At 40.7% G+C, this 22189-nt stretch overlaps 1 protein-coding gene across 1 annotated transcript in view; it reads right to left on the bottom strand.

Annotated features, from left to right (window-relative positions):
* The window catches only part of IL1RAPL2 (interleukin 1 receptor accessory protein like 2), a 671170-nt gene that overhangs the window by 23510 nt on the left and 625471 nt on the right, over window positions 1-22189 (bottom strand). Inside the window, exons 7-8 of the mRNA XM_063431954.1 lie at window positions 8915-9044; window positions 4017-4162 (exon numbers count right to left, since the gene is read on the bottom strand). Of these exons, the coding sequence (XP_063288024.1) occupies window positions 4017-4162; window positions 8915-9044 (276 nt within the window). The remainder of the gene's footprint in view (window positions 1-4016; window positions 4163-8914; window positions 9045-22189) is intronic.

The raw sequence follows: 22189 nt of genomic DNA, 5'->3' as shown, positions 1-22189 counted from the left end.
ACAAGGCAAGTAAATAAAGGGTTTTTAACCCTTTATTTAAAGGTGGGGGGGAGGGAGGGAAGGAAGGGGTAGGCAGATGGTCAGTAGTGCAAGGAACACTACAGTATCCCTTTAAGGAGATACAGGAAATCAAGACTAAACAATTAGGGAACCTGGCGGTGAGTGGAGTGGATGGTCGCCGCTCCGCTATCCTGCCAAACATAGCCCGACAACCACACTGCATCTGTGCGGACCCGGTCCCCCCCCCCCTCTGGGCCGGGGGGGTGATCCCGGTCCTCACCCCACAGTCATACCTGGAGGCCATATCATACCAGGCCGTGGCGTAGGCCTGAAGCCAGAATCCAAGATAGCGGAAGCCACACATGGAAGAGCTGACCCACAGAGCCCAGAACAGACCACTGACCCGTACTGCCCTGACACGCGAGAGAACAGACTGCCAGTAAGCACTGCAGGGCCCCAAATAAACAACTACCATCAAAGGTCGAGGGAAAAGAGAAGAGGAGACGCAAAACAAATGGCGGCACCACAAACGTCGCTTCCGGCGCCATGCACCAAACTACTTACCTAATGAAAGAGTCAAGAGGACGGAGCCAGAGGCACAACGCTGCGTCCCACTCCAACACACCAAACAGCATCACCCACCCAACGGTACCTCAGAAACAACACCCTGAGACTATGGACGTGCAACAGGTCAGTGAAGTGCCCGCGGGAGGCACGGAGCGAGCCACTGCACAAGGGGAAGACGAGCAGACACACAGAACCTGCACTGGCGAACAACAACACCAAGTAGACCTAAGAGAATTGCATATCATCTACGACCCAAACTCACGGAACACACTCATGATGAGGCAACACACTGGCCCATTAATCAGGACTATCCCAGGCCCAGCCGCGGCCGAGAGGCCATATATACTGACACCAACTGTCTTGGGCTAGATCAGAGACACTCAAAGACGCTTGCTATCCTTTATTAACTACAGTGTTCGGGTGTACCTAATTATGCTGATGATACTGAACGTTTGGGGGCTGTTATTACTTTCATTTTCATGGTTATTATTATTATTGTTGTTACTTTCTCTATCACCTTCTTTAGCGCTCCTCATACCACCGACAACCACTATCATACCCTCACGCAACAAACATGTCCGCGCAAACACACACAGTCCAGAGAGCACAGACACCAAACGCCTACACCAGGCTCTGCACAGACACGCCGCGGCAGACTGCTTGACCACTCAATCTTATACACGCGCAGGGGCTCCTGCTACTGAGGGCTTGGGGTGACCGACTTAAGCCACTGACCCACTCTACCTGAAAGCAATAAGTTTATACAAAGATGTTTAATCGACTAACACCCATGACATAAAAATATGCATAGTATAGCGTTCAACCAAGCCTGATACACAAATATAAAAATGTGCGACTTTTCATGCCACTGCCTAACTATTGCAAATCTGGAAACACGCTGTTGTGGCGGATGTCGATACCCTGTAACCACCTGCACATCAAAAATAAAGAATTCAACACAGGAGCTACCAGAGAGCATTATCGCTGTGCTGTGCTTTACCGTTAACGTCACATGAGTTACCAGAGAGCATTATCGCTGTGCTTTACCGTTAACGTCACATGAGTTACCAGAGAGCATTATCGCTGTGCTTTACCGTTAACGTCACATGAGTTACCAGAGAGCATTATCGCTGTGCTTTACCGTTAACGTCACATGAGTTACCAGAGAGCATTATCGCTGTGCTTTACCGTTAACGTCACATGAGTTACCAGAGAGCATTATCGCTGTGCTTTACCGTTAACGTCACATGAGTTACCAGAGAGCATTATCGCTGTGCTTTACCGTTAACGTCACATGAGTTACCAGAGAGCATTATCGCTGTGCTTTACCGTTAACGTCACATGAGTTACCAGAGAGCATTATCACTATAACAAAGCAAATATAGATATAAATGCTGTGAAAGTACTCACTATACCATGTTACCTGTCAAAGAAATGCTTGCAACAGCTGTTGGAGCTGTGCAAGCCCAATGTTATTGTATGCACAACCAAAATAAAAATAAAGAATTTAAAAAAAATAATAATAATAAAGAATTTAAAAAAAATTTAAATATAAAAAAAAAATTAAAAAAATTAAATATAAAAAAAATTCAATCTTACCCCCTTCAAGTGCTGGTAGACAGTTCTAAAGTGATGGGGATCTGAGGAGACTGCAGGCACTCCAACACTATGGGGAGCAGTCTTGCAGAAGAGGCAGCTCTTCCAAAGTAAGTCTGCTGCCGCCTGCCTGCAGGACTTTGACAATATGGAGTCAGGAGAAGGGGGAAGGGGGAGGGGGCGGAAGTCAGGCCACCTACTCGGCTCACCATATTAAACTAAAGTCCGCCTGGGCTTATCTGCCTATCTCCCCTCCCCTTCCCTTCCCTTACCTTCCTCTTACAATTTTCTCTGGCTGGCCTGGCTCCAAACGCGGGCGGGCTCCACTCTGTCATGGGCGCCGCCATATTGGAGCCAGCAGAGGGAGCCCGGCCCTGATTCATCCGACGGTGGACCGCAGGGGACTCTGGGGGAGGTGTAAGTCGCGCCCTCCTCCTGACATCATCAGGAGTGGGCGGCGCAGCAGGAACTTCACCTCCGGTCCGGAAGTAAGGGAAGCAGGCAGCCTCAGCAGGGCAAGGTAGGCTGCGGTATTATAAAAATCCGAATCCCTAGCTGATGGCTGGGGATTCGGATTTTTGCGCCCCCCCTGCTCGGGCGCCCTAAGGCGGCCGCCTGGGCCGCCTTATGGACGCGCCGGCCCTGGGGCCTGTGCCTGTCAGTCAAAAAAAGTGGCCTTGACACAAATTGGGGGGGGCAAATTAAGATTTGGGGGTGCCCGAATTTAGTTGTGCCTAGGGCAGCACAAATCCCAAATACACCACTGGTAACAGCAACTACATTGGGCTTATCAACAAATCAGAGTAATCATTATTTGGGCTCCAAGAGTGGCATAACTATAAAAAATAGGGCTAAGAAGCTTATAGAAGAAATACTTTTTTCCAAAGATTTTTGATTTTTTTTGCATTGTGGTCACCTTAATTTTTATTCTGTACTGTACTTTACATACATTCCAGGGTTAAACACAGCTATAGTAAATTCATTTTCAAGTATGGATGAGCACAACTGATAAGTTTATAATTATACGCTGAGCAAATTAGAGACTTTCCCGATAATGTATTTAAACGTATATTTAAATCTTTTAAGCTGAACATGTTATCTTCTTCTGTATTATTAATCAGACAAGTTTTTTTGTCGGTTTTATAAGCACTAGTGGAAGTTAATATTGAATAGAAAAAAAAATGATATATAAATATTGGGATGAACATGTGTGATTAGCTGTAGTAAATTTTGTTGTCTAACTATGAATTTAATCCGAATAACTGCTTCTCCTCTCAATTTCAAGTTGAGTTTTAATTCAACTTGTGAGATGTAAGAACTGGTACAATAAAACATAACTAGCACACAAAAGAAAACCCAAAATAGAGTTTAAGAGAAAATCTATAGCAGAATCATATTCAGAAAATATACCAATCACTCAGATAACACAAGATAAGAATGCTTAATAAACCCATATACAATATGTTATGTATTAAGACATTCACTTTACCCAAACTAACCAATACCAGCCGTCTAATCTAATTCAGTAATATTGCCCCCTTTAAAACTACAATTCTTCTTTTATAGAAGTGGGGTGTTTTTGTAGAGAAAGTAATACAGATTTCATCCTTAGTCCCCTGACCTCTTCTATGCAAAAGACAAAAAGAAAACAAAAATCTAAATAATTTCTCACTTACACATGGCAAAGCCTGCAACTATAAAGATAGCTCTCCCTCAAAACACATCAGCTGCTACCCACAAAGTGTGGGTTTGTGGCAACCATTACACTCAATACATCAACTATGCTTAACAACCCTGCAAGAAAAGGCATCATTCATTATACACGAACCATAATGTGTCGCACTCTAATATACCTCTAGTCCGTAAGATTACTGTAGCATGGTTGTGCCCATTTTTGTTTTCAACATGACAGCTGTAGTTGCCCAGATCTCTTTCTTGAATAATATCAAAGATGAGCGCCAGTTCTACTTCCTTCTCCCCAAGATGTTCTTTGAGTAATCTACAACAAAGGGAAGAAAAGGGAAGTGACAAAAGAAAAAATAAAGTATAATTAGGTATTTGGGAAGGCATTTAAAGACAATTTTTTTAGAGGCCTTGGAATTTTATGTATTGATCAATTAGATCCCTGTGTCAGTTAAATATCTAACTGTTACGGAGCAAGAACATTTCGAGGCAGAAAAAAACAAAAACATTGTATATGCTACAGGCAAAGTTCCATAAAAAGAATTGGAAAAAGTCTAAATGCAAGACTGTTGAGTTTGGAACAACTATGATATATAATACTCTTAAAACATGACTTTCTATACAATGTCAACATTTTTCGATGTGACTTACATTAATATGGCACTTTTTGCCTAATTTATTTTGTTTTTCAAATTTCGGATTAGACCTTATATGTCTTCTCTTGGTATGATCGTTTTTTCAGGCAAATTGTAAAAGAATATTTATATTTCCCACTTGGGGTTGGGATTACTACGGGCTGTCCCTCCCCGAATTTCTTTGTTTAGTTCACCGTTGCCCAGTTACAACCAATGATATTATGTAAGAAGTAGATTAGCCACAGAACGTTTGGTTTAGGGAATGTATCACAGATTTTATGTGACTAACAAATTGGACAAGTAACAAGGAGAACTTAACAAAGGAATATATAAAGGACCACTAAAGTCACCCAGACCACTTCATCTCAATGAAATGGTCCGGTGCAGTAGTTCTGTAAAGCTAACCTCCCAATGTAAAACATTGCCGTTTGCAGATAGTGCAATTTTTACCTTGAAGGGTTAAACATGCCTCTAGTGCAGTGGTTCTCAAACTAGTCATCAAGACCCACCAACAGTCCAGGTTTTATTAGTATCTCCATTGGACTAAAAGAGGGAAATACATAAATCCTGGACTGTTGGTGGGCCATGAGGACTGGTTTGAGAACCACTGCTCTATTGGCTGTCATACTGGCAGCTACTTTAGGAACTTCCACTGCAATGACATAATAAAAACACGTGACGCAGAAGCTCATAGGAAAGCATTTTCCACATCAGGTCCTCAATGCTCCTCTATGAAAAGCACTGGAGTGGACCGGTGGAAGCCGTGCTTCCTTGATGACGGTGCGGAGGAGAGGTAAGCAGCACAGAGAAACTCTTGATGCTGGAAAAAGGTAAGTAAACTCTTTATTTTATTTTGGTTGGGAAAAGGGGTAACTGGGGGCTCTATAGAACCAGGGACAGATAGCATTAGGAATACATTTTTGTAATGTTATAGTGTTCCTTTTATTTAATTAGGCTCTTAGCTAGAAGAAGGATGATGTAAATGCAGAAGTGTACATAAGCTCTATATATTCTGTACATCTCGTTAACTTCAAATATATTCAAAATAAACCAGCAAAAAAAAGTAAGCAGACGTATTTTAACAACATCCGAAAAATATGTGCACGTTATAATTACCTTACCTGGAAGGATCCTATTGAACGCAAATCAGCGCAAAGCAGAAAAACGGCTTATAAAAATAAAACCCTTGTTCTATCGAGTCTATCTTCCATAGCTCTCATTAAACGCACGCATTATTTGTAACATTCCTGTATAATTACAATGTTTCAGGACACGTAGTTCTCAGATAATTGGAAAGACGCAGAGTATATTATTACTATTGGCAGGATCACTGAAGCACAAACTAAAAACATTTTAAGATGATCAGTTATCAAAGTGTAAATTACAGTTTGGATGAAGTCGTTATTTTAAATAACTACCTTTTCATAGCAAGTCCAAAAGTTGGCATTATAACCCAGATAGCATTTCCAATTGAAGACGTATTGTTATTTCCTTGGTCATTAAAGGAAGAACTGAAGTGTTCCGCGGCTGACATTTCCATAATCAGAGATCAATGCATGAGCATATTTCCATATCATGACCTTTTACACATACTAATCAAAAAGGCTGAATAGTCCACATTTCTACCTTCTAACTTACAGCTGCTTTCTTTTTTTTTTTTTTTTTTTAAATAAATGGTGAAAAAAGTGCCATTGATTGAGATAAAACAATCACATTTGATTTGCTGCACAATGACTACAGCTCTGGTTAACCCGTGTGAGTCTTAAAACGATACATCTATCTGTTCATCTTTCTTGGCTACAATCTCCTCTATCTATTTCCTACCTGTTCTATGTTACATTTTGTGTTTATTATGTATTAATATTGTTTTTGTATTTTATTGTACCCTAATGTAACAATACAATGATTTGTGGACCCAGGACATACTTGAAAACGAGAGAAATCTCAATGTATCTTTCCTGGTAAAATATTGTATTAAAAAATAAATAATAAATAAATCTAGAGCTGGTAGGGTTAAGGACAGGATTCTTGGCCAAATACTAGATATCTCCTCCTGGAAAACGACTTCAGCACAGAGAAGTTACTGGTCTACAATCTCTTTGATATTAAGCCTTGACAAAGCGTAATGAGAGATGTTCAGTGATGCTATAACGTCAATAATCAGAGAGCTACAAGCCAGTTATCATTTTATCACCATCATCCTTTCGCTAGCGGCAATACGGCCATTGTTTTTTGTTCCAACAGTGAGCTTAAAATCAATGTTCTCAAATTGTCTGGCAGTTCGTGAATTTTTTAAGACAGAGAACTTGATTTACTGAGGGATTAATGCAATAACGCTCAGTGGGTTTAAAAAGAGCTTGGTGCATAATTATAAACCAATTACTTTGAGGAATCAATAGTCTCGTTTATTTTTGGGCTAAAATGCAAGGATCAAAAAGGTTATGTGCCTTGTCTGGAAATGGAGTTTAAAACGGTTTAATGTGTCAGTTTTTGTCTAGTTGCTCTGTCAACCCTCTATTACTTCCAAGAAACTTTTCCAAAGCCACACATGACATTTTTTGCCTTGAACCATTAGTAAAGTGCTATACTCTCCTGCCCAAAAGGAGAAAACGCTTGGTTTTCTGAGGGAGTTTTATTCATAGTATCGATTATTTTATATTTGAAATTTTTTTCGCTGTTTTGGAGAGTTTCACATTTTTTACATGACCACTTTTCACCTCCTATGTGAAATGAGATTTCCAAACAAACAAAAACTCACTCCATGTCAAAAACCGCCAATTATTTATTTGAAGCATGCAGTGAAACAGTCTCCTGCACAAGTGTGTGATTGGTGGTTAGGATGGCAGTATTGGACTGGGTTGAGTAGGGGATGAAAGCGAATGAGAGTCATGTGATGAATGGTTGGTGAGTATGTTGCCACGGGTTGATTAAGGAGAATACGAGACTGGGCGGGTGAAGGGATTATAGTGCCTGATAGTCAGGAATTAAAAAGAGCTCTGATAAGTCTAGAGCTGCCTGTAAAATGAACTACCAGTTATACTTTGTTTCTGTTTCTAAACCTTCTCATACTATGTTAAATAGTAAAAAGAGCATAATAAATAATAAAATAATAAAAAGAGCAGAGTTTTTAAAGAGTTACAGGGAGCCACGATGGAGGTGTCAGTTTTCAAGATAGTGTTAAATACAGAGATATTGATTTCTACATTATATTTAATTCTGACTTAGCAACCTAACCACTTCATTTTGCAGATATAATTATTCTGCAAGGGGTTTGTGCAGCATTTTATCTAAAAACACTGCCACTGTTGCCTACTGTCCCTTTTTGCCAGGACAGTCCCATGTTTTGTGTTATGGCACTGGCAATAACAGGACCTGTGACCTGTCCCTTGTAGAGTGAGCTGTTCCCTGCTGCCGCGCTGCTTCTGTGCTGGGAGTAAATTATTACGCTTCACTTCCTCCCAGTGTGCGCAGAGAGACAAGCAGGAAAGGGAGAGTGGTAGAGAGAATGTAGTAGCTGGTGTAGGCTCTCTCCACGTTGCCTCTCTAATTACCAAGATAACACACACAATTGCTCCTCCTATGACCACATCACATGTGATATTGACAGTGTGCTGCTCTCCTTAACCCCTTAAGGACCAAACCTCTGGAATAAAAGGGAATCATGACATGCCACACATGTCATGTGTCCTTAAGGGGTTAAAGGAAGGGGTTAATATCCACCAATTAATATGCACATTGTCAGATGATGCCAAGGCCCCTATCATTAATTATGCCAAACATCTAGTACAAGGCAACTACTGCAACATTATACCCATAGCTCAACACAAATTTGATAGGGGAATAGAAAAGAGCCCAGGGCTCAGTCAACTGATATTTGTATTAACGTTTCACAACTTGCATGTTCAGTGGGAGAATAATAAAAAAAAAAAGAACTGAAACAGGACACTTTTTGTTGAAAAAATTGTTGGAAAGTGTTGTTGAACAAATGGCATATATTAACAAAAGACGGTTGGCCTGAGGTCCTCCACACCGTGCACTACAGAAAACGTGATTTTTAATGTAATTTTTTTTTTAATTTTCTTTAAAGCATTATCTTACTAATGCATTACAAACAGAGGTTCATTTAATAGCACAGTTTCCCTTAAAGTATAGGCTATACGTAAATCTAATAATAAAAATCCTCGGAGGCGACAGTTCTCCTTTAAATCCGCAACACCGTAAAATGGAATTCAGGACAGTGTTGATGGACATATCAATAGAAAGAAAGAAGGACATATACAAAGACCTAAGTGTTTGTTTTTATGTCCTTTTTTGGGGCTGCAAATGGATTTAATTATCTGATGTCAAACTCTTTTAATGTCAAAATATTAACATTACTAATTGGAACGTATGTTGTTTCTTTAAGGGGGTGGATGTTATGTTTCCTGCATTACCTGAATACACCTTCTTTAATATGATTTTCTAATTCTTCAATAAACTTATCGCCTTTCATCCAGTAGATCTGGGGAGTGTTGTCTCCAGTAAATCCAAAGAATGCCCGGCAGAATACAGTGAGTGGGCTGCCTAAGAATTAAATATAAGAAAACACATTAAGTATCTGCACACAGTTAACAGCAGAGTAAATGGGTTACTTTTCAATATTGCTTTTCACTTATGAACATAGACAACACGTTTATAATATGAGGCTGCCCAATTTGTTCACTGTTACCTATTGTAATCATGTACAGTTTACTTTAGTATTCTTCAAATCTGTTCTTAAAGGCTATCTAGGACCCAGCATTAAGAAAAACCCTGCACTATTTTTCAGACCATTCATGGACCTGGGACCGTGTAAATGGACGGATTCCCTGATCCTGTAAACATTGTCCCATCCCAAATTAAACACAATCTGTGTCCTATCTAATATCCTTGTTTACACAATTCTTAGGAATATTACATATAAAACTTGAACAGTATGCTAAAAAAAAAAAGTTTCACCACCTGTAAAAGCTCATCTGACACTCAACCATGCAGGTCAAATGTTTAATTTGGATTTGGTTTGCACAGTTAAGACAGGGCAGATCCAATATCTAAGGTACAGATGACGGTTCAAGGACATTGATACCTGGGGACCTGAGTTTATAATTATTATGCGTGGGAAAAAGATTTAGAGTCTGACGTTTCCCTCTCTCAATTGACTTCATAATACATTCCATATGCTTGGGAAACGCTCAACACTCATAATAAACACAAAGTTGTTGGTTATTCCTACCACCCACCTAAATGCAACAAATCTGCCAGTTTATACAACTGGCTTATTCAGAGTTGGTTCATTCATTTGTTGAATATTCAGGGTGGTATTTGAATATTAAATTGCCCCTAATTTAGCCAATCAGTCAGCTATCTAAATGTGGCCTCATTTAATCCACCATGCCCAAATATATATTTCCTTTTATAAACTACAAATTGCTTAGAATCTGGCCCATTTAAATTACTAAGATTCGTTTGAATAAAATACATTTCACAAGACCCTTCATAATACATAATTAACCTCTTAATGCTAGTCACAGCAAGGCACATTTCTGGTTCTTTAAGTACCATGCTGTTAAATAAACTGTGAAAGCAGCGCCTGCAATAAGAGAACGTGTGTGTGTGTGTGTGTGTGTGTGCATCATTGTGACCCATATCTTAGATCATCTGTATCTAGTCTAGAAGTCGCATAGTAAGTCGATAAAAAAAATGTTGACATCTGTTTCGGTATTAAATAGGATGGAACACAGAAAAGACGGAGCACTCACTGGAAATATCATAAAAGCCCTCTTAAAGCTTTGACCTTAACTCGTGGGCATTTATAAAAAGGATCAAAAGGGATACAGACATGAGCAAGGCATAATATAAAGTACACCTAAAAGCACCATATGTTGTAATCCCAATTCTAGATGATCCCCATGGTATTGAGACACCGCTAGCTGTCTGAGCGTACTGAAGTTCTGCATACCTAATGCCCTTGTTTTTTCATCTTTGTATATAGAATATGACAGCAGATAAAAGTCACTAGACCCATCTGTCCTTGTTCAAGCTCTTAAAGTCCAGACTATACATTTTTATATGCAGAGTAACTTTTTTGTTCTTTTTTAAATCTATCGTTGGAAGTTTTTCCATACTTATTAAAGACCTCGTCTACTTTTTATGTAAAACAATACATGCATCTTTTTTCTTTTAAAGAAATTGTCGCTTTTAATCTCCAAGATGACTTAAAAGAGCTTTTCGGTGCAGAGCAGACAGGTCAAAATTATGAACAGTATTTTAAAATCCCTCTACCCACAAGTTTTCAAGATTTCTCAACCTTGATTTCATGATGGATTACTGTATCAATTCCTCACTAGTAAGACATTGGTTTTTTTTGGTTTTTTTTCAGTCATAAAATAGTGCCTACCGAGGTTCCAACCATCACATTATTGCTGCGACAGTCTCATGTTTTTAGCCCCTGTCCCAAACACAAAATAGGTCTTGTGACGGAACGCTGGCACTCCGACTGAGTACCTCCGCCAATCGATGCTCCTAGTGCTCGCTGAGGACGCCAAGCACTCCAACCGACACCATCAGCACTGCAGACCCCACTTCCAGCGATACAGCTGCGCCGGGGTCTCGCCGTCTCCACCCACCCTGGATCCATGACCAGGATCCAGCTCCCAGTGGGTGAACCTCTCCTAAATCCAGAGAGGTAGCAGGAACAAATCAAGCTATTGCAAGAGCTTACTCTGGGGAGTGAGTGATTATAGCAATCCCCAGAGTGTAGGTATCCCTTCCCCCAAACATGAGCCAAGGCTTCAAGAAAGGTTCAAGATGATCTGATTTTAATGACCACACACTGGCTTTTATGCAAGTCCCCATGCAAGGGGACATCCCACAGGGTGGGACACAGTACAACCTATCACAGACAATACAAACAAAACACTCCCACAGTGACATCACAATCCCTCCTCTATATCCTGGAGATAATTGGGAAGTAATAAAATTATCTCCCAGGACAGAGGCAAGACTCCATTAACCACATGGTTACAAAAATACATAAAATTACACAATGTTACAATTACTACATACAACTACATTATTACTGAATGGCGCTCAGAACACATACATTCAGTTCAATCGCCATGGAGCCAAAGTCTTTTCCATAGTCTTTCGTTACACGAATAGGCTCCATGGCATAGCTATCTGGGGTAGCACTACTCACATACTGAAAGTCCTGAACGCCCCGGCAGAAATACACAAATAAACCTTTCTGCAGGGGAAAATACAGCCATCAGCACAGGGGCCATAGTCGGAAGGCAGGAGGCTAGCCAGTAGTCCCCTCCAGGCACAAGTAGCGAAGGGCACTTCGTCACAGGTCTCGGTGCTGGTCTCAAATTACAGGGGCAGAACTACTGGCCATACTAGAATCTGAACCGGGCTCCTGTCAGTTGGCCCTGTAATTCAGGGAGAAAAATGAGAAGTGGAGATAGAAGGGGTAGGGAAAACCCCCAATTAGCCTACTCCCATCAATCGAGTAGCCAAAAGGTATCGAAACAGGAGGATGTTAAAAATGTTCTTTGTTTTTGTTTTTTTTTGGTGTGTGTATATCTGCATCTTTTTTTCAATATCTGTGTGTGTGTGTTTGGTACGTACGTACACGGATACACACAAAGTGTGCATGGATTTGATTAGATTATTTTTTTGGCAACTTCATAACATGTGTTTATTCTGTTTTAGAATGGTACTGTCTAAAACTCCAATAGTGTATTAATTAAACAAGCAATTGATTGGGAATTAATTAATTAACTGAAATTTGACTACCTTCCCATTTCCCAACAATTACTGGTTTAATGAACAAGCCCAATGAAAGAATACACCAGTTTCTCTCTCAATATTCTCTCTAATTAAGCTATTTATACAGCCATTTTAACCCCTTAAGGACCAAACTTCTGGAATAAAAGGGAATCATGACATGTCACACATGTCATGTGTCCTTAAGGGGTTAATATATAAAATAGAAGAAAAAAATAAAACACAAAACAAACAACACATGTAAAAGATGATGAAATCACGCACTTGCCGGCTTTAGCTTTTGAATTCCATCAAAGTGAAAAAGTATGGGATAATAAACAGCACATATCCTGCTTAAAGAATGTATGTGGTGTGTTCTTCACAAATGACTGTAATGGAAGAAGACAATATATACTGAAGTGTAAAAGGAAAAGTCTAAATGCAGGCTATCAGAAATGACAGCATCGGGGCTTTACTTAACACATCATGCTGGGCACTGAATGGAGACCGGATAACCTTTCATAGCATTAATGTTCCCCCTTTGGAAAGCAGAGCAGGGAGAACATAAATAATATTTTTGAGCATAGCCGTTCCCTACGGCAAGAGAGGACTGAGTTACAGGGTCACAGGAAAGGATCACACGTAATGATCGCTAGTTTTGTGCCCAAGTGCAAGTGAAGGAGGGTAACCGTGCTCTTCTGGGTCTTCAACTTCATTTAATTTGACATCTAGGTTGGATCACAATGATTGACATAAAACTCTGCCACCATAAGAAGTAAATGGATCGTATTGAAAGGTCATTAATAGTTCAAGGTATAAATTCATTAATATTTGCAGTTGAATTTATTTGATATATTGTTATTAAGAAGATTAGATATCATTAACCCATTGTAGTGTGCCATTGAAAATGCTGGCCCTGTGTTAATAATAAATAATAATTTTAAAAAAAAAAATCTTGCAAAAAGTGAACAATTATCAGAATTTTAAAATATGAACAAGCAATATAGGGCAACATGACTTGTCAACCTTCTGGTATTGTCTTACTCAATCTAACACTGCGATATTATTATTATTATTATTATTATTATTATTATTGCCATTTATATAGCGCCAACAGATTCCGTAGCGCTTTACAATATTTTGAGAGGGGGGGATGTAACAATAAATAAGACAATTACAAGAAAACTTACAGGAATAATAGGTTGAAGAGGACCCTGCTCAAATGAGCTTACAGTCTATAGGAGGTGGGGTATTAGAAACATTAGGATAGGAAATATCAAGTAGGAGTGAAGCAGAGCTGGAGGAGAGAGCAAAGCACTATCCCATAGGGACAGGTATGTAAGGGAGAGATTACTCTGGGAGGCCATACGCTTTCCTGAAGAGATGGGATTTAAGGCCCTTCTTAAATGATTGAAGACTAGGGGAGAGTCTGATGGCAGTAGGCAAGTTATTCCATAGGAGAGGAGCCGCCCGTGAGAAGTCCTGCAAGCGTGAGTTGGCCGTACGGGTGCGAGCAGCGGTCAGGAGGTGGTCGCGGGCAGAGCGGAGGGTACGAGGAGGGGCATACCTCTGGATCAGTGAAGAGATATAAGAGGGGCTGGAATTGTTCAGTGCTTTAAATGTATGGGTTAGCACTTTGAATTGACTCCTATAGGATACAGGGAGCCAATGTAAGGACTGGCAGAGGGGCGAGGTGTGAGAGGACCGACTGGATAGGAAAATCAGTCTAGCTGCAGCATTCATTACAGACTGTAGCGGGGCAGTACGGCTTTTGGGGAGACCAATCGGGAGAGGGTTACAGTAATCCATGCGGGAAATTACTAGAGCATGGACAAGCTCCTTGGTAGCATCTTGCGTAAGAAAGGGGCGGATGCGGGCTATGTTTTTGAGTTGGAACCTACAGGACTTGGCAACAAACTGGATGTGAGACTCAAAGGTGAGACCAGAGTCAAGTATGACGCCAAGACAGCGCGCTTGTAGGGATGGACTTATGTGGATATCACTGACTTGAAGGGAGAGTGAGAGAGGAGGATCAGTATTAGGAGGAGGAAAGACAAGGAGTTCAGTTTTAGAGAGGTTAAGTTTGAGAAAGCGTGACGACATCCAGTCAGAGATGGAAGAGAGGCAAGCAGTGACACGTTGCAGGACGGCCGGGGAGAGGTCCGGTGAGGAGAGGTATATCTGAGTGTCATCAGCGTACAGGTGGTAGTTGAATCCAAAAGAGGCAATAAGTTTTCCAAGAGAGGCAGTATAAAGAGAAAATAGAAGGGGACCAAGGACAGAGCCTTGGGGAACTCCAACCGAGACAGGGCGAGGGGAGGAGGTATCCTTGGAAAAGGAGACACTAAATGAGCGTTGGGAGAGATAGGAGGAAAACCAAGAGAGGACAGAGTCACAGAGACCGAGTGATTGAAGAGTTTGAAGGAGGAGAGAATGATCAACTGTGTCAAAGGCAGCAGAGAGGTCAAGGAGAATTAATATGGAGTAGTGACCTTTGGATTTAGCGGAGATTAGGTCATTAGTCACTTTGATAAGAGCGGTCTCAGTAGAGTGGAGAGGGCGGAAGCCAGACTGAAGAGGGTCAAGGAGAGAGTTGGAATTAAGGAAGTGAGACACACGGGTAAAGACAAGTCTTTCCAAAAGCTTTGATGAGTAAGGGAGCAGGGATATGGGACGATAGTTCGAGGGGGAGGACGGGTCAAGAGATGGTTTTTTCAGGATAGGTATTACAGTGGCATGTTTAAGGTCAGCAGGAACAGTGCCAGAAGAGAGAGAGCAGTTAAAGATGTGTGTTAGGATAGGCACAAGACAAGGGGAGAGAGATCTGATGAGGTGAGATGGGACAGGATCAAGTGGGCAAGTGTTGGGGCGAGAGGAATGGAGAAGTGCAGCCACCTCTTGTTCAGTAGCTGGGGAGAAAGTCTGAAGGGTAGGGAAAGCATGATTTATGTGTGGTTGAGAAAGAGAACGGCAAGGAGGGGAGAATTGTTTCCTTAGCTGTTCAATCTTGTCAGTAAAGTAATATGCAAAGCTATCAGCTGTAAGGTTAGTTTGGGGGGTGGCCACAGCAGGGCGGAGAAGGGAATTAAAAGTGTCAAAGAGACGTCTGGGATTGCGGGAGCATGAACTAATGAGAGAGGAAAAGTAGGACTGTTTGGCGAGGGCAAGGGCTGCGCTGTACGAAAGCAACATGAATCTATAATGAAGATAGTCTGCCTGGGTGCGGGACTTCCTCCAGGAGCGTTCAGCACAGCGGGAGCAACTCTGCAGATAGCGTGTTGATTTATTATGCCAAGGTTGGGGTCGTGTTCTCCTCGTGGTGCATGTTTGGAGTGGGGCTGCAGTGTTCAAGGCAGATGTGAGGGTAGTGTTATATGTGGAGATGGCCAGTGAGGGACAGGAGAGGGAAGGGATGGATAGCAGTTGTGAATCAATGTCAGCCGACAGCTGCTGGAGGTCAATAGAGTTAAGGTTCCTCCTGAGCTGAGGGGGGTTAGGCTGAGGTTGTTGGGTGAGGGGGTAATTGAGAGCAAACGATAAGAGGTGGTGATCAGAGAGAGGAAATGGAGTATTGCAGATATTAGATAATGTACATGAATAGGAGAAAATAAGGTCGAGGGTATTGCCAGCTACATGAGTGGGAGAATTAGCCCACTGCAATAGTCCAAGGGAGGAAGTAATTGAAAGTAGTTTAGAGGCTGCTGGGGTTAAAGGTGGGTTAATGGGAATATTGAAGTCTCCAAGAATTAGGGATGGAATGTTGGAAGAGAGGAAGTAGGGTAGCCAGGCAGCAAAGTGGTCAAGGAAGAGGAGAGGGGAACCAGGGGGACGATAGATGACGGCAATGTTAGCAGAGAAGGGTTTGAAAAGGCGAATTGAATGAATTTCGAATGATGGGAAAGAGAGGGAAGGGGGGGTGGGCAGGGTTTTAAAGGAGCAGTGGGGTGAGAGAAGAAAACCTACACCGCCACCTTTAATCTCCGCTTGTCTTGGATTGTGGGTAAAGTGAAGATCACCAAAGGACAGTGAGGCAGGGGTAGCAGTATCCGAGGGAGAGAGCCATGTTTCTGCACTACGCTTGTGTGAAATCCATTTGAATAAGACTCCACAGGTAAATCCAAGGTGAATTAAAATGAATTTGATGTGGATGAATCAGATCAAACAAACAAGCACACTCTGCTTGGTTCTATTGAGTTCTGTTTTGCGGTTGTGGTGACCGATTGGATTTTATTGCAGGTATCTGGGGGTTTAAACTGGTGTATGGTGTGTGTGATTTGTGTTTTTTTGTTTCTGTAAAATACATATATACTTTTCAGCTGCTGCTCAGGTCTAGTTTGTGTTATATATTTCCTTTTTTGTATCAATATTTAAACTGGAAGTTTGTGCAACACTCAACATGAAGTCAAAGGGTTTCTTCAAGCTTCAAGTCATTCCAATGATTTGAAGTGGTCATACACCATACAGAGTTTAACCACTCTTCTGCCAGAGGTGTAACTCTAAAGCTCCTAGCATCGTGTGAATTGAGGCACTGGTGGGATGGGGGTAAAGGAAGCGGGACATTGATGTAAATCACATCTCTGGTGCTGCCTAAGGGAGGTGGACCTGCTTGCATTAGTGCAGAGTCGGCCCAAATTACTGGCAGATCAGAGAGCAATGAAATTGTGTCCTTAGAGCAGTGGGAGCACGTCTAACAATGTGCTTGCACACTACACTGGGGACAAACCTCGGACAGCAAGACAGGATCCCAAAATTAGGACTGATGCTCTCATCCAATTAATGAATAACGAGGACGACTCTGCAATATCACGTCATCAAACCACCAGGGAGCTGTGGAACCGGCAGGGATCCAGGTAATGGGGCAAACCTAAAATCCCCATTCCCATTACCAGGGAACTAAGTCAGGGTAAGCCTGGCATCATAACTACAGCGGGCTGTAGTGGTAATGGTGATTGGAGTAACTATTTAAAGGGACACTCCAGGCACCCAGATCACTTCTGCTCAATGGAGTGGTCTGGGTGCCAACTCCCACTACCCTTAACCCTGCAAGTGTAATTATTGCAGTTTTTCATAAACTGCAATAATTACATTGCAGGGTTAACTCCACCTCTAGTGGCTGTCTACTAGACAGCCACTAGAGGTCACTTCCTGGGTTCTAGCACAGGAAACCTGTGCTAGAGCGTCGCTGGACATCCTCACGCTGTGTGAGGACCTCCAGCGTCGCTCAAAACCCCATAGGAAAGCATTGAAATGATTTTCAATTCTTTCCTATGGGGAGACGTAATGCGCATGCGCGGCATTTCCGCGCATGCGCATTACGTCACCTCGGCCGGTGCGCGAGATCAGTCTCGCCCACCGGCCGACGCAATCACTGGGAGGACATCGCCGCTGTCCCAGGTAAGTGACTGAAGGGGTTTTCACCCCTTCAGTAACCGGGGATTGGGGGGTGGGAGGGAGAGGGTCCCTCCAGTGCCAGAAAAACGGATTGTTTTTCTGGCACTGGAGTTTCCCTTTAAGAACTCACAGTGAGCTTCTTTCCCCAATTTGCTGAAAATCAGAATTCAGTAAAGAGTTATTTTATTTATTTGTTCTGAACTACATGGGCCAATCTTAAATTATCTCTCCTATCCTGAGTTCTAGGCTTGTTTTCCAGAAACCTCAATGTGAGTGCATTAATAGATGCTTTAGACTTATGCAGAGTAATCGTAGGGCACTAAGCCTATCTCAGGGCATTGTGAAACTTTCTGTGCATGTGTAACCCTGAGCAAGGCTGGCCACAGAGACTGGTCAGTCTGAACTGAAGTGCACACACACCAGGCTAATATATCCCTATTTAGGACAGTCCTGTCCCTCCTCGCCATTCCCCTTTGTGCCATATCCATAACCTAACGTTGGGAGGTATGTTTAAATGAAGAAAAATCCAAATATGTTTGTGTAACCTGGCCCTTGTATTAACACGATCTGAATCCTTTTCCAGAAACATGTAAATAATATTTAAACCAAAAAAACATAAATCACACAGCTACTATAAATAGGGCAATGTGGGTGTGATGGGCCTCCAGCATACAGCTGCTAAAGCTCAACTGGTACATAAAGCAAATTTCAAGCAAAAAAAATGTAAAAATGAAAAAAATGTGCTATTGCTTACGGAATTAAAAAAATATATTCTATACATGATTGTTATCAATACACATTTTTTTTGCTCTTTTTTTTCCCCTGCAAAACTAAAACTGAGTTTTTGATTTTTTCGGTGATAACTCTTAAACCTAGCCTAATGCACAAGTCTAAAAGCATTATGGCTGAAACAAAGCCAAAGGGACAATTGCTCTCTGATATGCAAAGCTCCAATATCCATAAATAGCCTGTCTTTACATTGAAGTATTCATCCTGGAGTGGAATGAGGAGGCTTAATTGTGTCTGTGGGCTATTTTATGTCTCCACTTATATTTATAGACCTTCCTTTATTAGAGCATGTTGTGGATGGGCATTCAATCTCCATAAAAATAGGGCCAAAGCAGCACTAAATCTAAGTGTCATCTGGTGAATCAAAGCCAATGTTGTTTAAAAAAATTATAATTTATACCCATATCCCTGACCGTTGTATAACGGGGGATGGTGTAAAATCATGCAATTGTGCATATGATATACACATTGTTTTTATTATATAATATATGGCTAAAGACTTGGCAATTTTCTTCATATAAAAATCAACTTTCTTTAAATGTAACGATTATGTGTTTTGTTTTGGTATTGGGGTAAAATGCAATATATTTCTACTTAAGTGCACTAAAATAAGTCTAAGATTTCCAAATTAGCCAATAAAAAGAGGAAAAACAGAAATGTGTTCCCAAATATTTAGAACACAGCATTTAACAACTGCCTAGGTTAGATGATATATTAAGAGTCAGGTAATAAATGTCATTTAATGGAAAAATCAGCTCTCCAATTGTCAGCAATAATCTTGATCTCAATTAAGTAGTTCAGAATCTAATACGGACTTCCTAGTGCTACTACGATAACAGATTAATTTCCTAGAGGAGTCAACGCTTATTCCCAAAAGCAATCTTTCATATGAGCCCTGCATTGCCTTGCTCTATCAATCTATAGTTATTATTTTACTTTTCCAACCACACATCATCTTATATATAATTCTCATACAAAGGACTTTGACAACAATTTATTTAACAATAATAAAGAATCCATCAATGGAAGTGGATAGACATTGAAATACGTACTGCTTTTACCAACAAATGACCCTTTTCAAAATGATACTTTATGACTGGTCCCAAACCAAAAATGAAAGGAAGCCTTGAACTATATGGGAAAAACCTACTAATAAGCAAAAAAAGCACCGTGTGATATATTTATCAAGGGAAAGTTGGAACAGTTTTACTGCAGTGGACATATGATGTGTTAATGCGACCCCCCCCCCTGCACCCCCCATTTACCTACCCTCCTCCCCCACCCCCCCCACACACAAATTGAGTATTTCATAAAGTTAGAATCTTTATGGAATACTCAAATTGTTGGGATTTAACTGAAATTCCAACCCAGTCTAAAGATATCAAAAGGACTACATGGTCTCATGTCATGTTCCAATGCCTTACAAAACTTGCCATTTACCCCAACTGTCACTGGTGATGGCTGTGGGAAAACGACATTGTCTTGCTGACCATGAGACAATAGCAATGGAGGGTCTCATTGGATCCTTCATAGACATCATTGTTGTACTCTTGGGTACACACCAAGCTGAGAGGTTGCCATCCGGGTCTTTGCAAAATATGCAAAGACCCAATTAGATAACAGTCACTTTAACATTTCTTTCAGAATACATGTTCTGTGCACAACACACTTGATTATCCACAAAAAAACAAAACACACACCATACACTAGTTTAAATCCCAGATACCTGCAATAAAATCCAATCAGGAAAAGGCAATATATTTAACTCTAGTCTCCACAACCGCAAAGCCAAGAACTTTTCTGCTGGTTTACTGTAGGTTCTGGTGGCGGTATAGTAAGCTGATATTCCACAAGTTCCATGAAGATTGATACTCAAGATGTGCACCCATAGAGAAGACATTGCATGGGTTGTCCGCTATGTACATTAATGAATCAGAAGAGCACTATGGAATATTAAATATTTTTTGATCTCCCATCAAGTGACGAAAATCAAACATTTAGTTCAAAGAGCCTTCGGACAGATTGTCAAAGATCTCAGAACTGAACCACTGCCTTTCTGTCCTTCATGATGGTGTAAAAATCAACTTGTTATATAGAAGATGGAAAATCTACTAGTTTTCCTCTTTAAGTTTACCAACTTAAGATGGTAGGGTCAGCATACGCACTGAGTAGAACACAACTTGGAACACATTTCACCCCTTGAAAATCAGTGTCGGAAACAAAACCACTGTTCAGCAAGTTTCTATAAAAAATGTAAAATATAATGAATATTAGGGCAAACTGATTTAATACTATGTTGAATGTTAATATTTACTGAAAACAAATTAAAGGTGCAGCCATGGTTTTAGCGACAAAAAAAAAAAAATTCAGTTCTGTGAATCCTGAGGCAAAACACAAGTTGAGACATAAGTGGGTGGTTGTCAAAAGGGGAGGATTGAGAAAGCCATTGGTTGAAGATAACAATTCCCCTCAACCTATTGATAAAAGCCCAATATTGCCCTAATGAAGTCCAGCTGTGGATGTTTATGATTTAGGCATGTCATGATCCTCTTAGAATATATGGACAATTGAGACTCCTGGATAACCTCTGCCTGGTAGAGAGTCATTAGAATTATTTAAACCAAAGGTAGTCCTAGGTTCTTACATCTTATTTTTCTCAGACACTTCCTATGTTTTGGTTAATTAATTTCATTACAGCAGACCTGGCTGAAAGAAAGCAGTCTCATTAACTCGCCTGATACAACTGTCTTAACATGCCAAACAGCTAGGTCATCAGACCTGAATACGCTCTACTGTAATCCCCAATATAAAAGTTTAATTAAATGTCTAATTAAAGCATATGACGCTACATAGCCAGCAATGCAATGTCAAAATGAACTCCCAGTATTGGTGTACGGTTTCTTCACTTGATAAAAAGAGAAAACTCCCAAAACTCCCATAACTCCCACTACTTTTCGGTGAGGCAGAACATTCACATACCATTTTTAGATGGAGGCACGATTGTCGGGGTGCAAAAATCTATCACACTATAGTCAAAAAGTCACACTTTTCAGATTACTTTTAAAATATTTTAATAAACTTTTATAACATTTTTCAACCCCCCACAAATTACACCTTTCAGGAAATTTTCATGTCGCCCAATGTATAGAGGGATACGTTCCTCCTCTATTGCAACCCATGCGCTAAGCTAACTAGTCACTGGAACACTGTGTATATTCACTAGACACTTAATTTACTTTATTTTATCTATTCCGTTATAGTGAGGCAAATCAATATGTTATATAGCTATAGCCGTTCTACAGTAATCCCTTTCTGGGTGTATGTATGTCCCAGGTTCTATCTAACTGGTGACGGAGGTATTAGGTGATGTGATATAGGCATTTATGATCTTTAGTATCTCTATTCTTGGGTTATATAGGTCCCAGGGATCTATTCCATGGAGATTGAGGTATCAACAAGGAAAGCGGAGTATATCCTCTAACAGTTATCTTAATTGGGGTTGAAAACACAGGTGACTGAGGCATAGAAAGGTCCTATTTTGATATAACCACTGCTTACACTTTGTCTTTGTAGCAGTGTAGGTTCAGACCTATCTAGTGATAGAGATACTTGGTTTATTTACTTTATTCACATACAGATCTGTTCCTTTATCCCTTTATACTTAGGACTAAATAGGAGATGTTAGTCTGTGTTCTAAGAAGACTGGTAGGGCGTTACATATGTATAGGTGGAGATTTTTTTAT

The sequence above is a fragment of the Pelobates fuscus genome, chromosome 9, assembly GCF_036172605.1.
Source record: "Pelobates fuscus isolate aPelFus1 chromosome 9, aPelFus1.pri, whole genome shotgun sequence".
Lineage (NCBI taxonomy): Eukaryota > Metazoa > Chordata > Amphibia > Anura > Pelobatidae > Pelobates > Pelobates fuscus.
The sequence above is the reverse complement of the archived record's forward strand: the minus strand, read 5'-3'. Positions and strand labels throughout refer to the sequence as shown.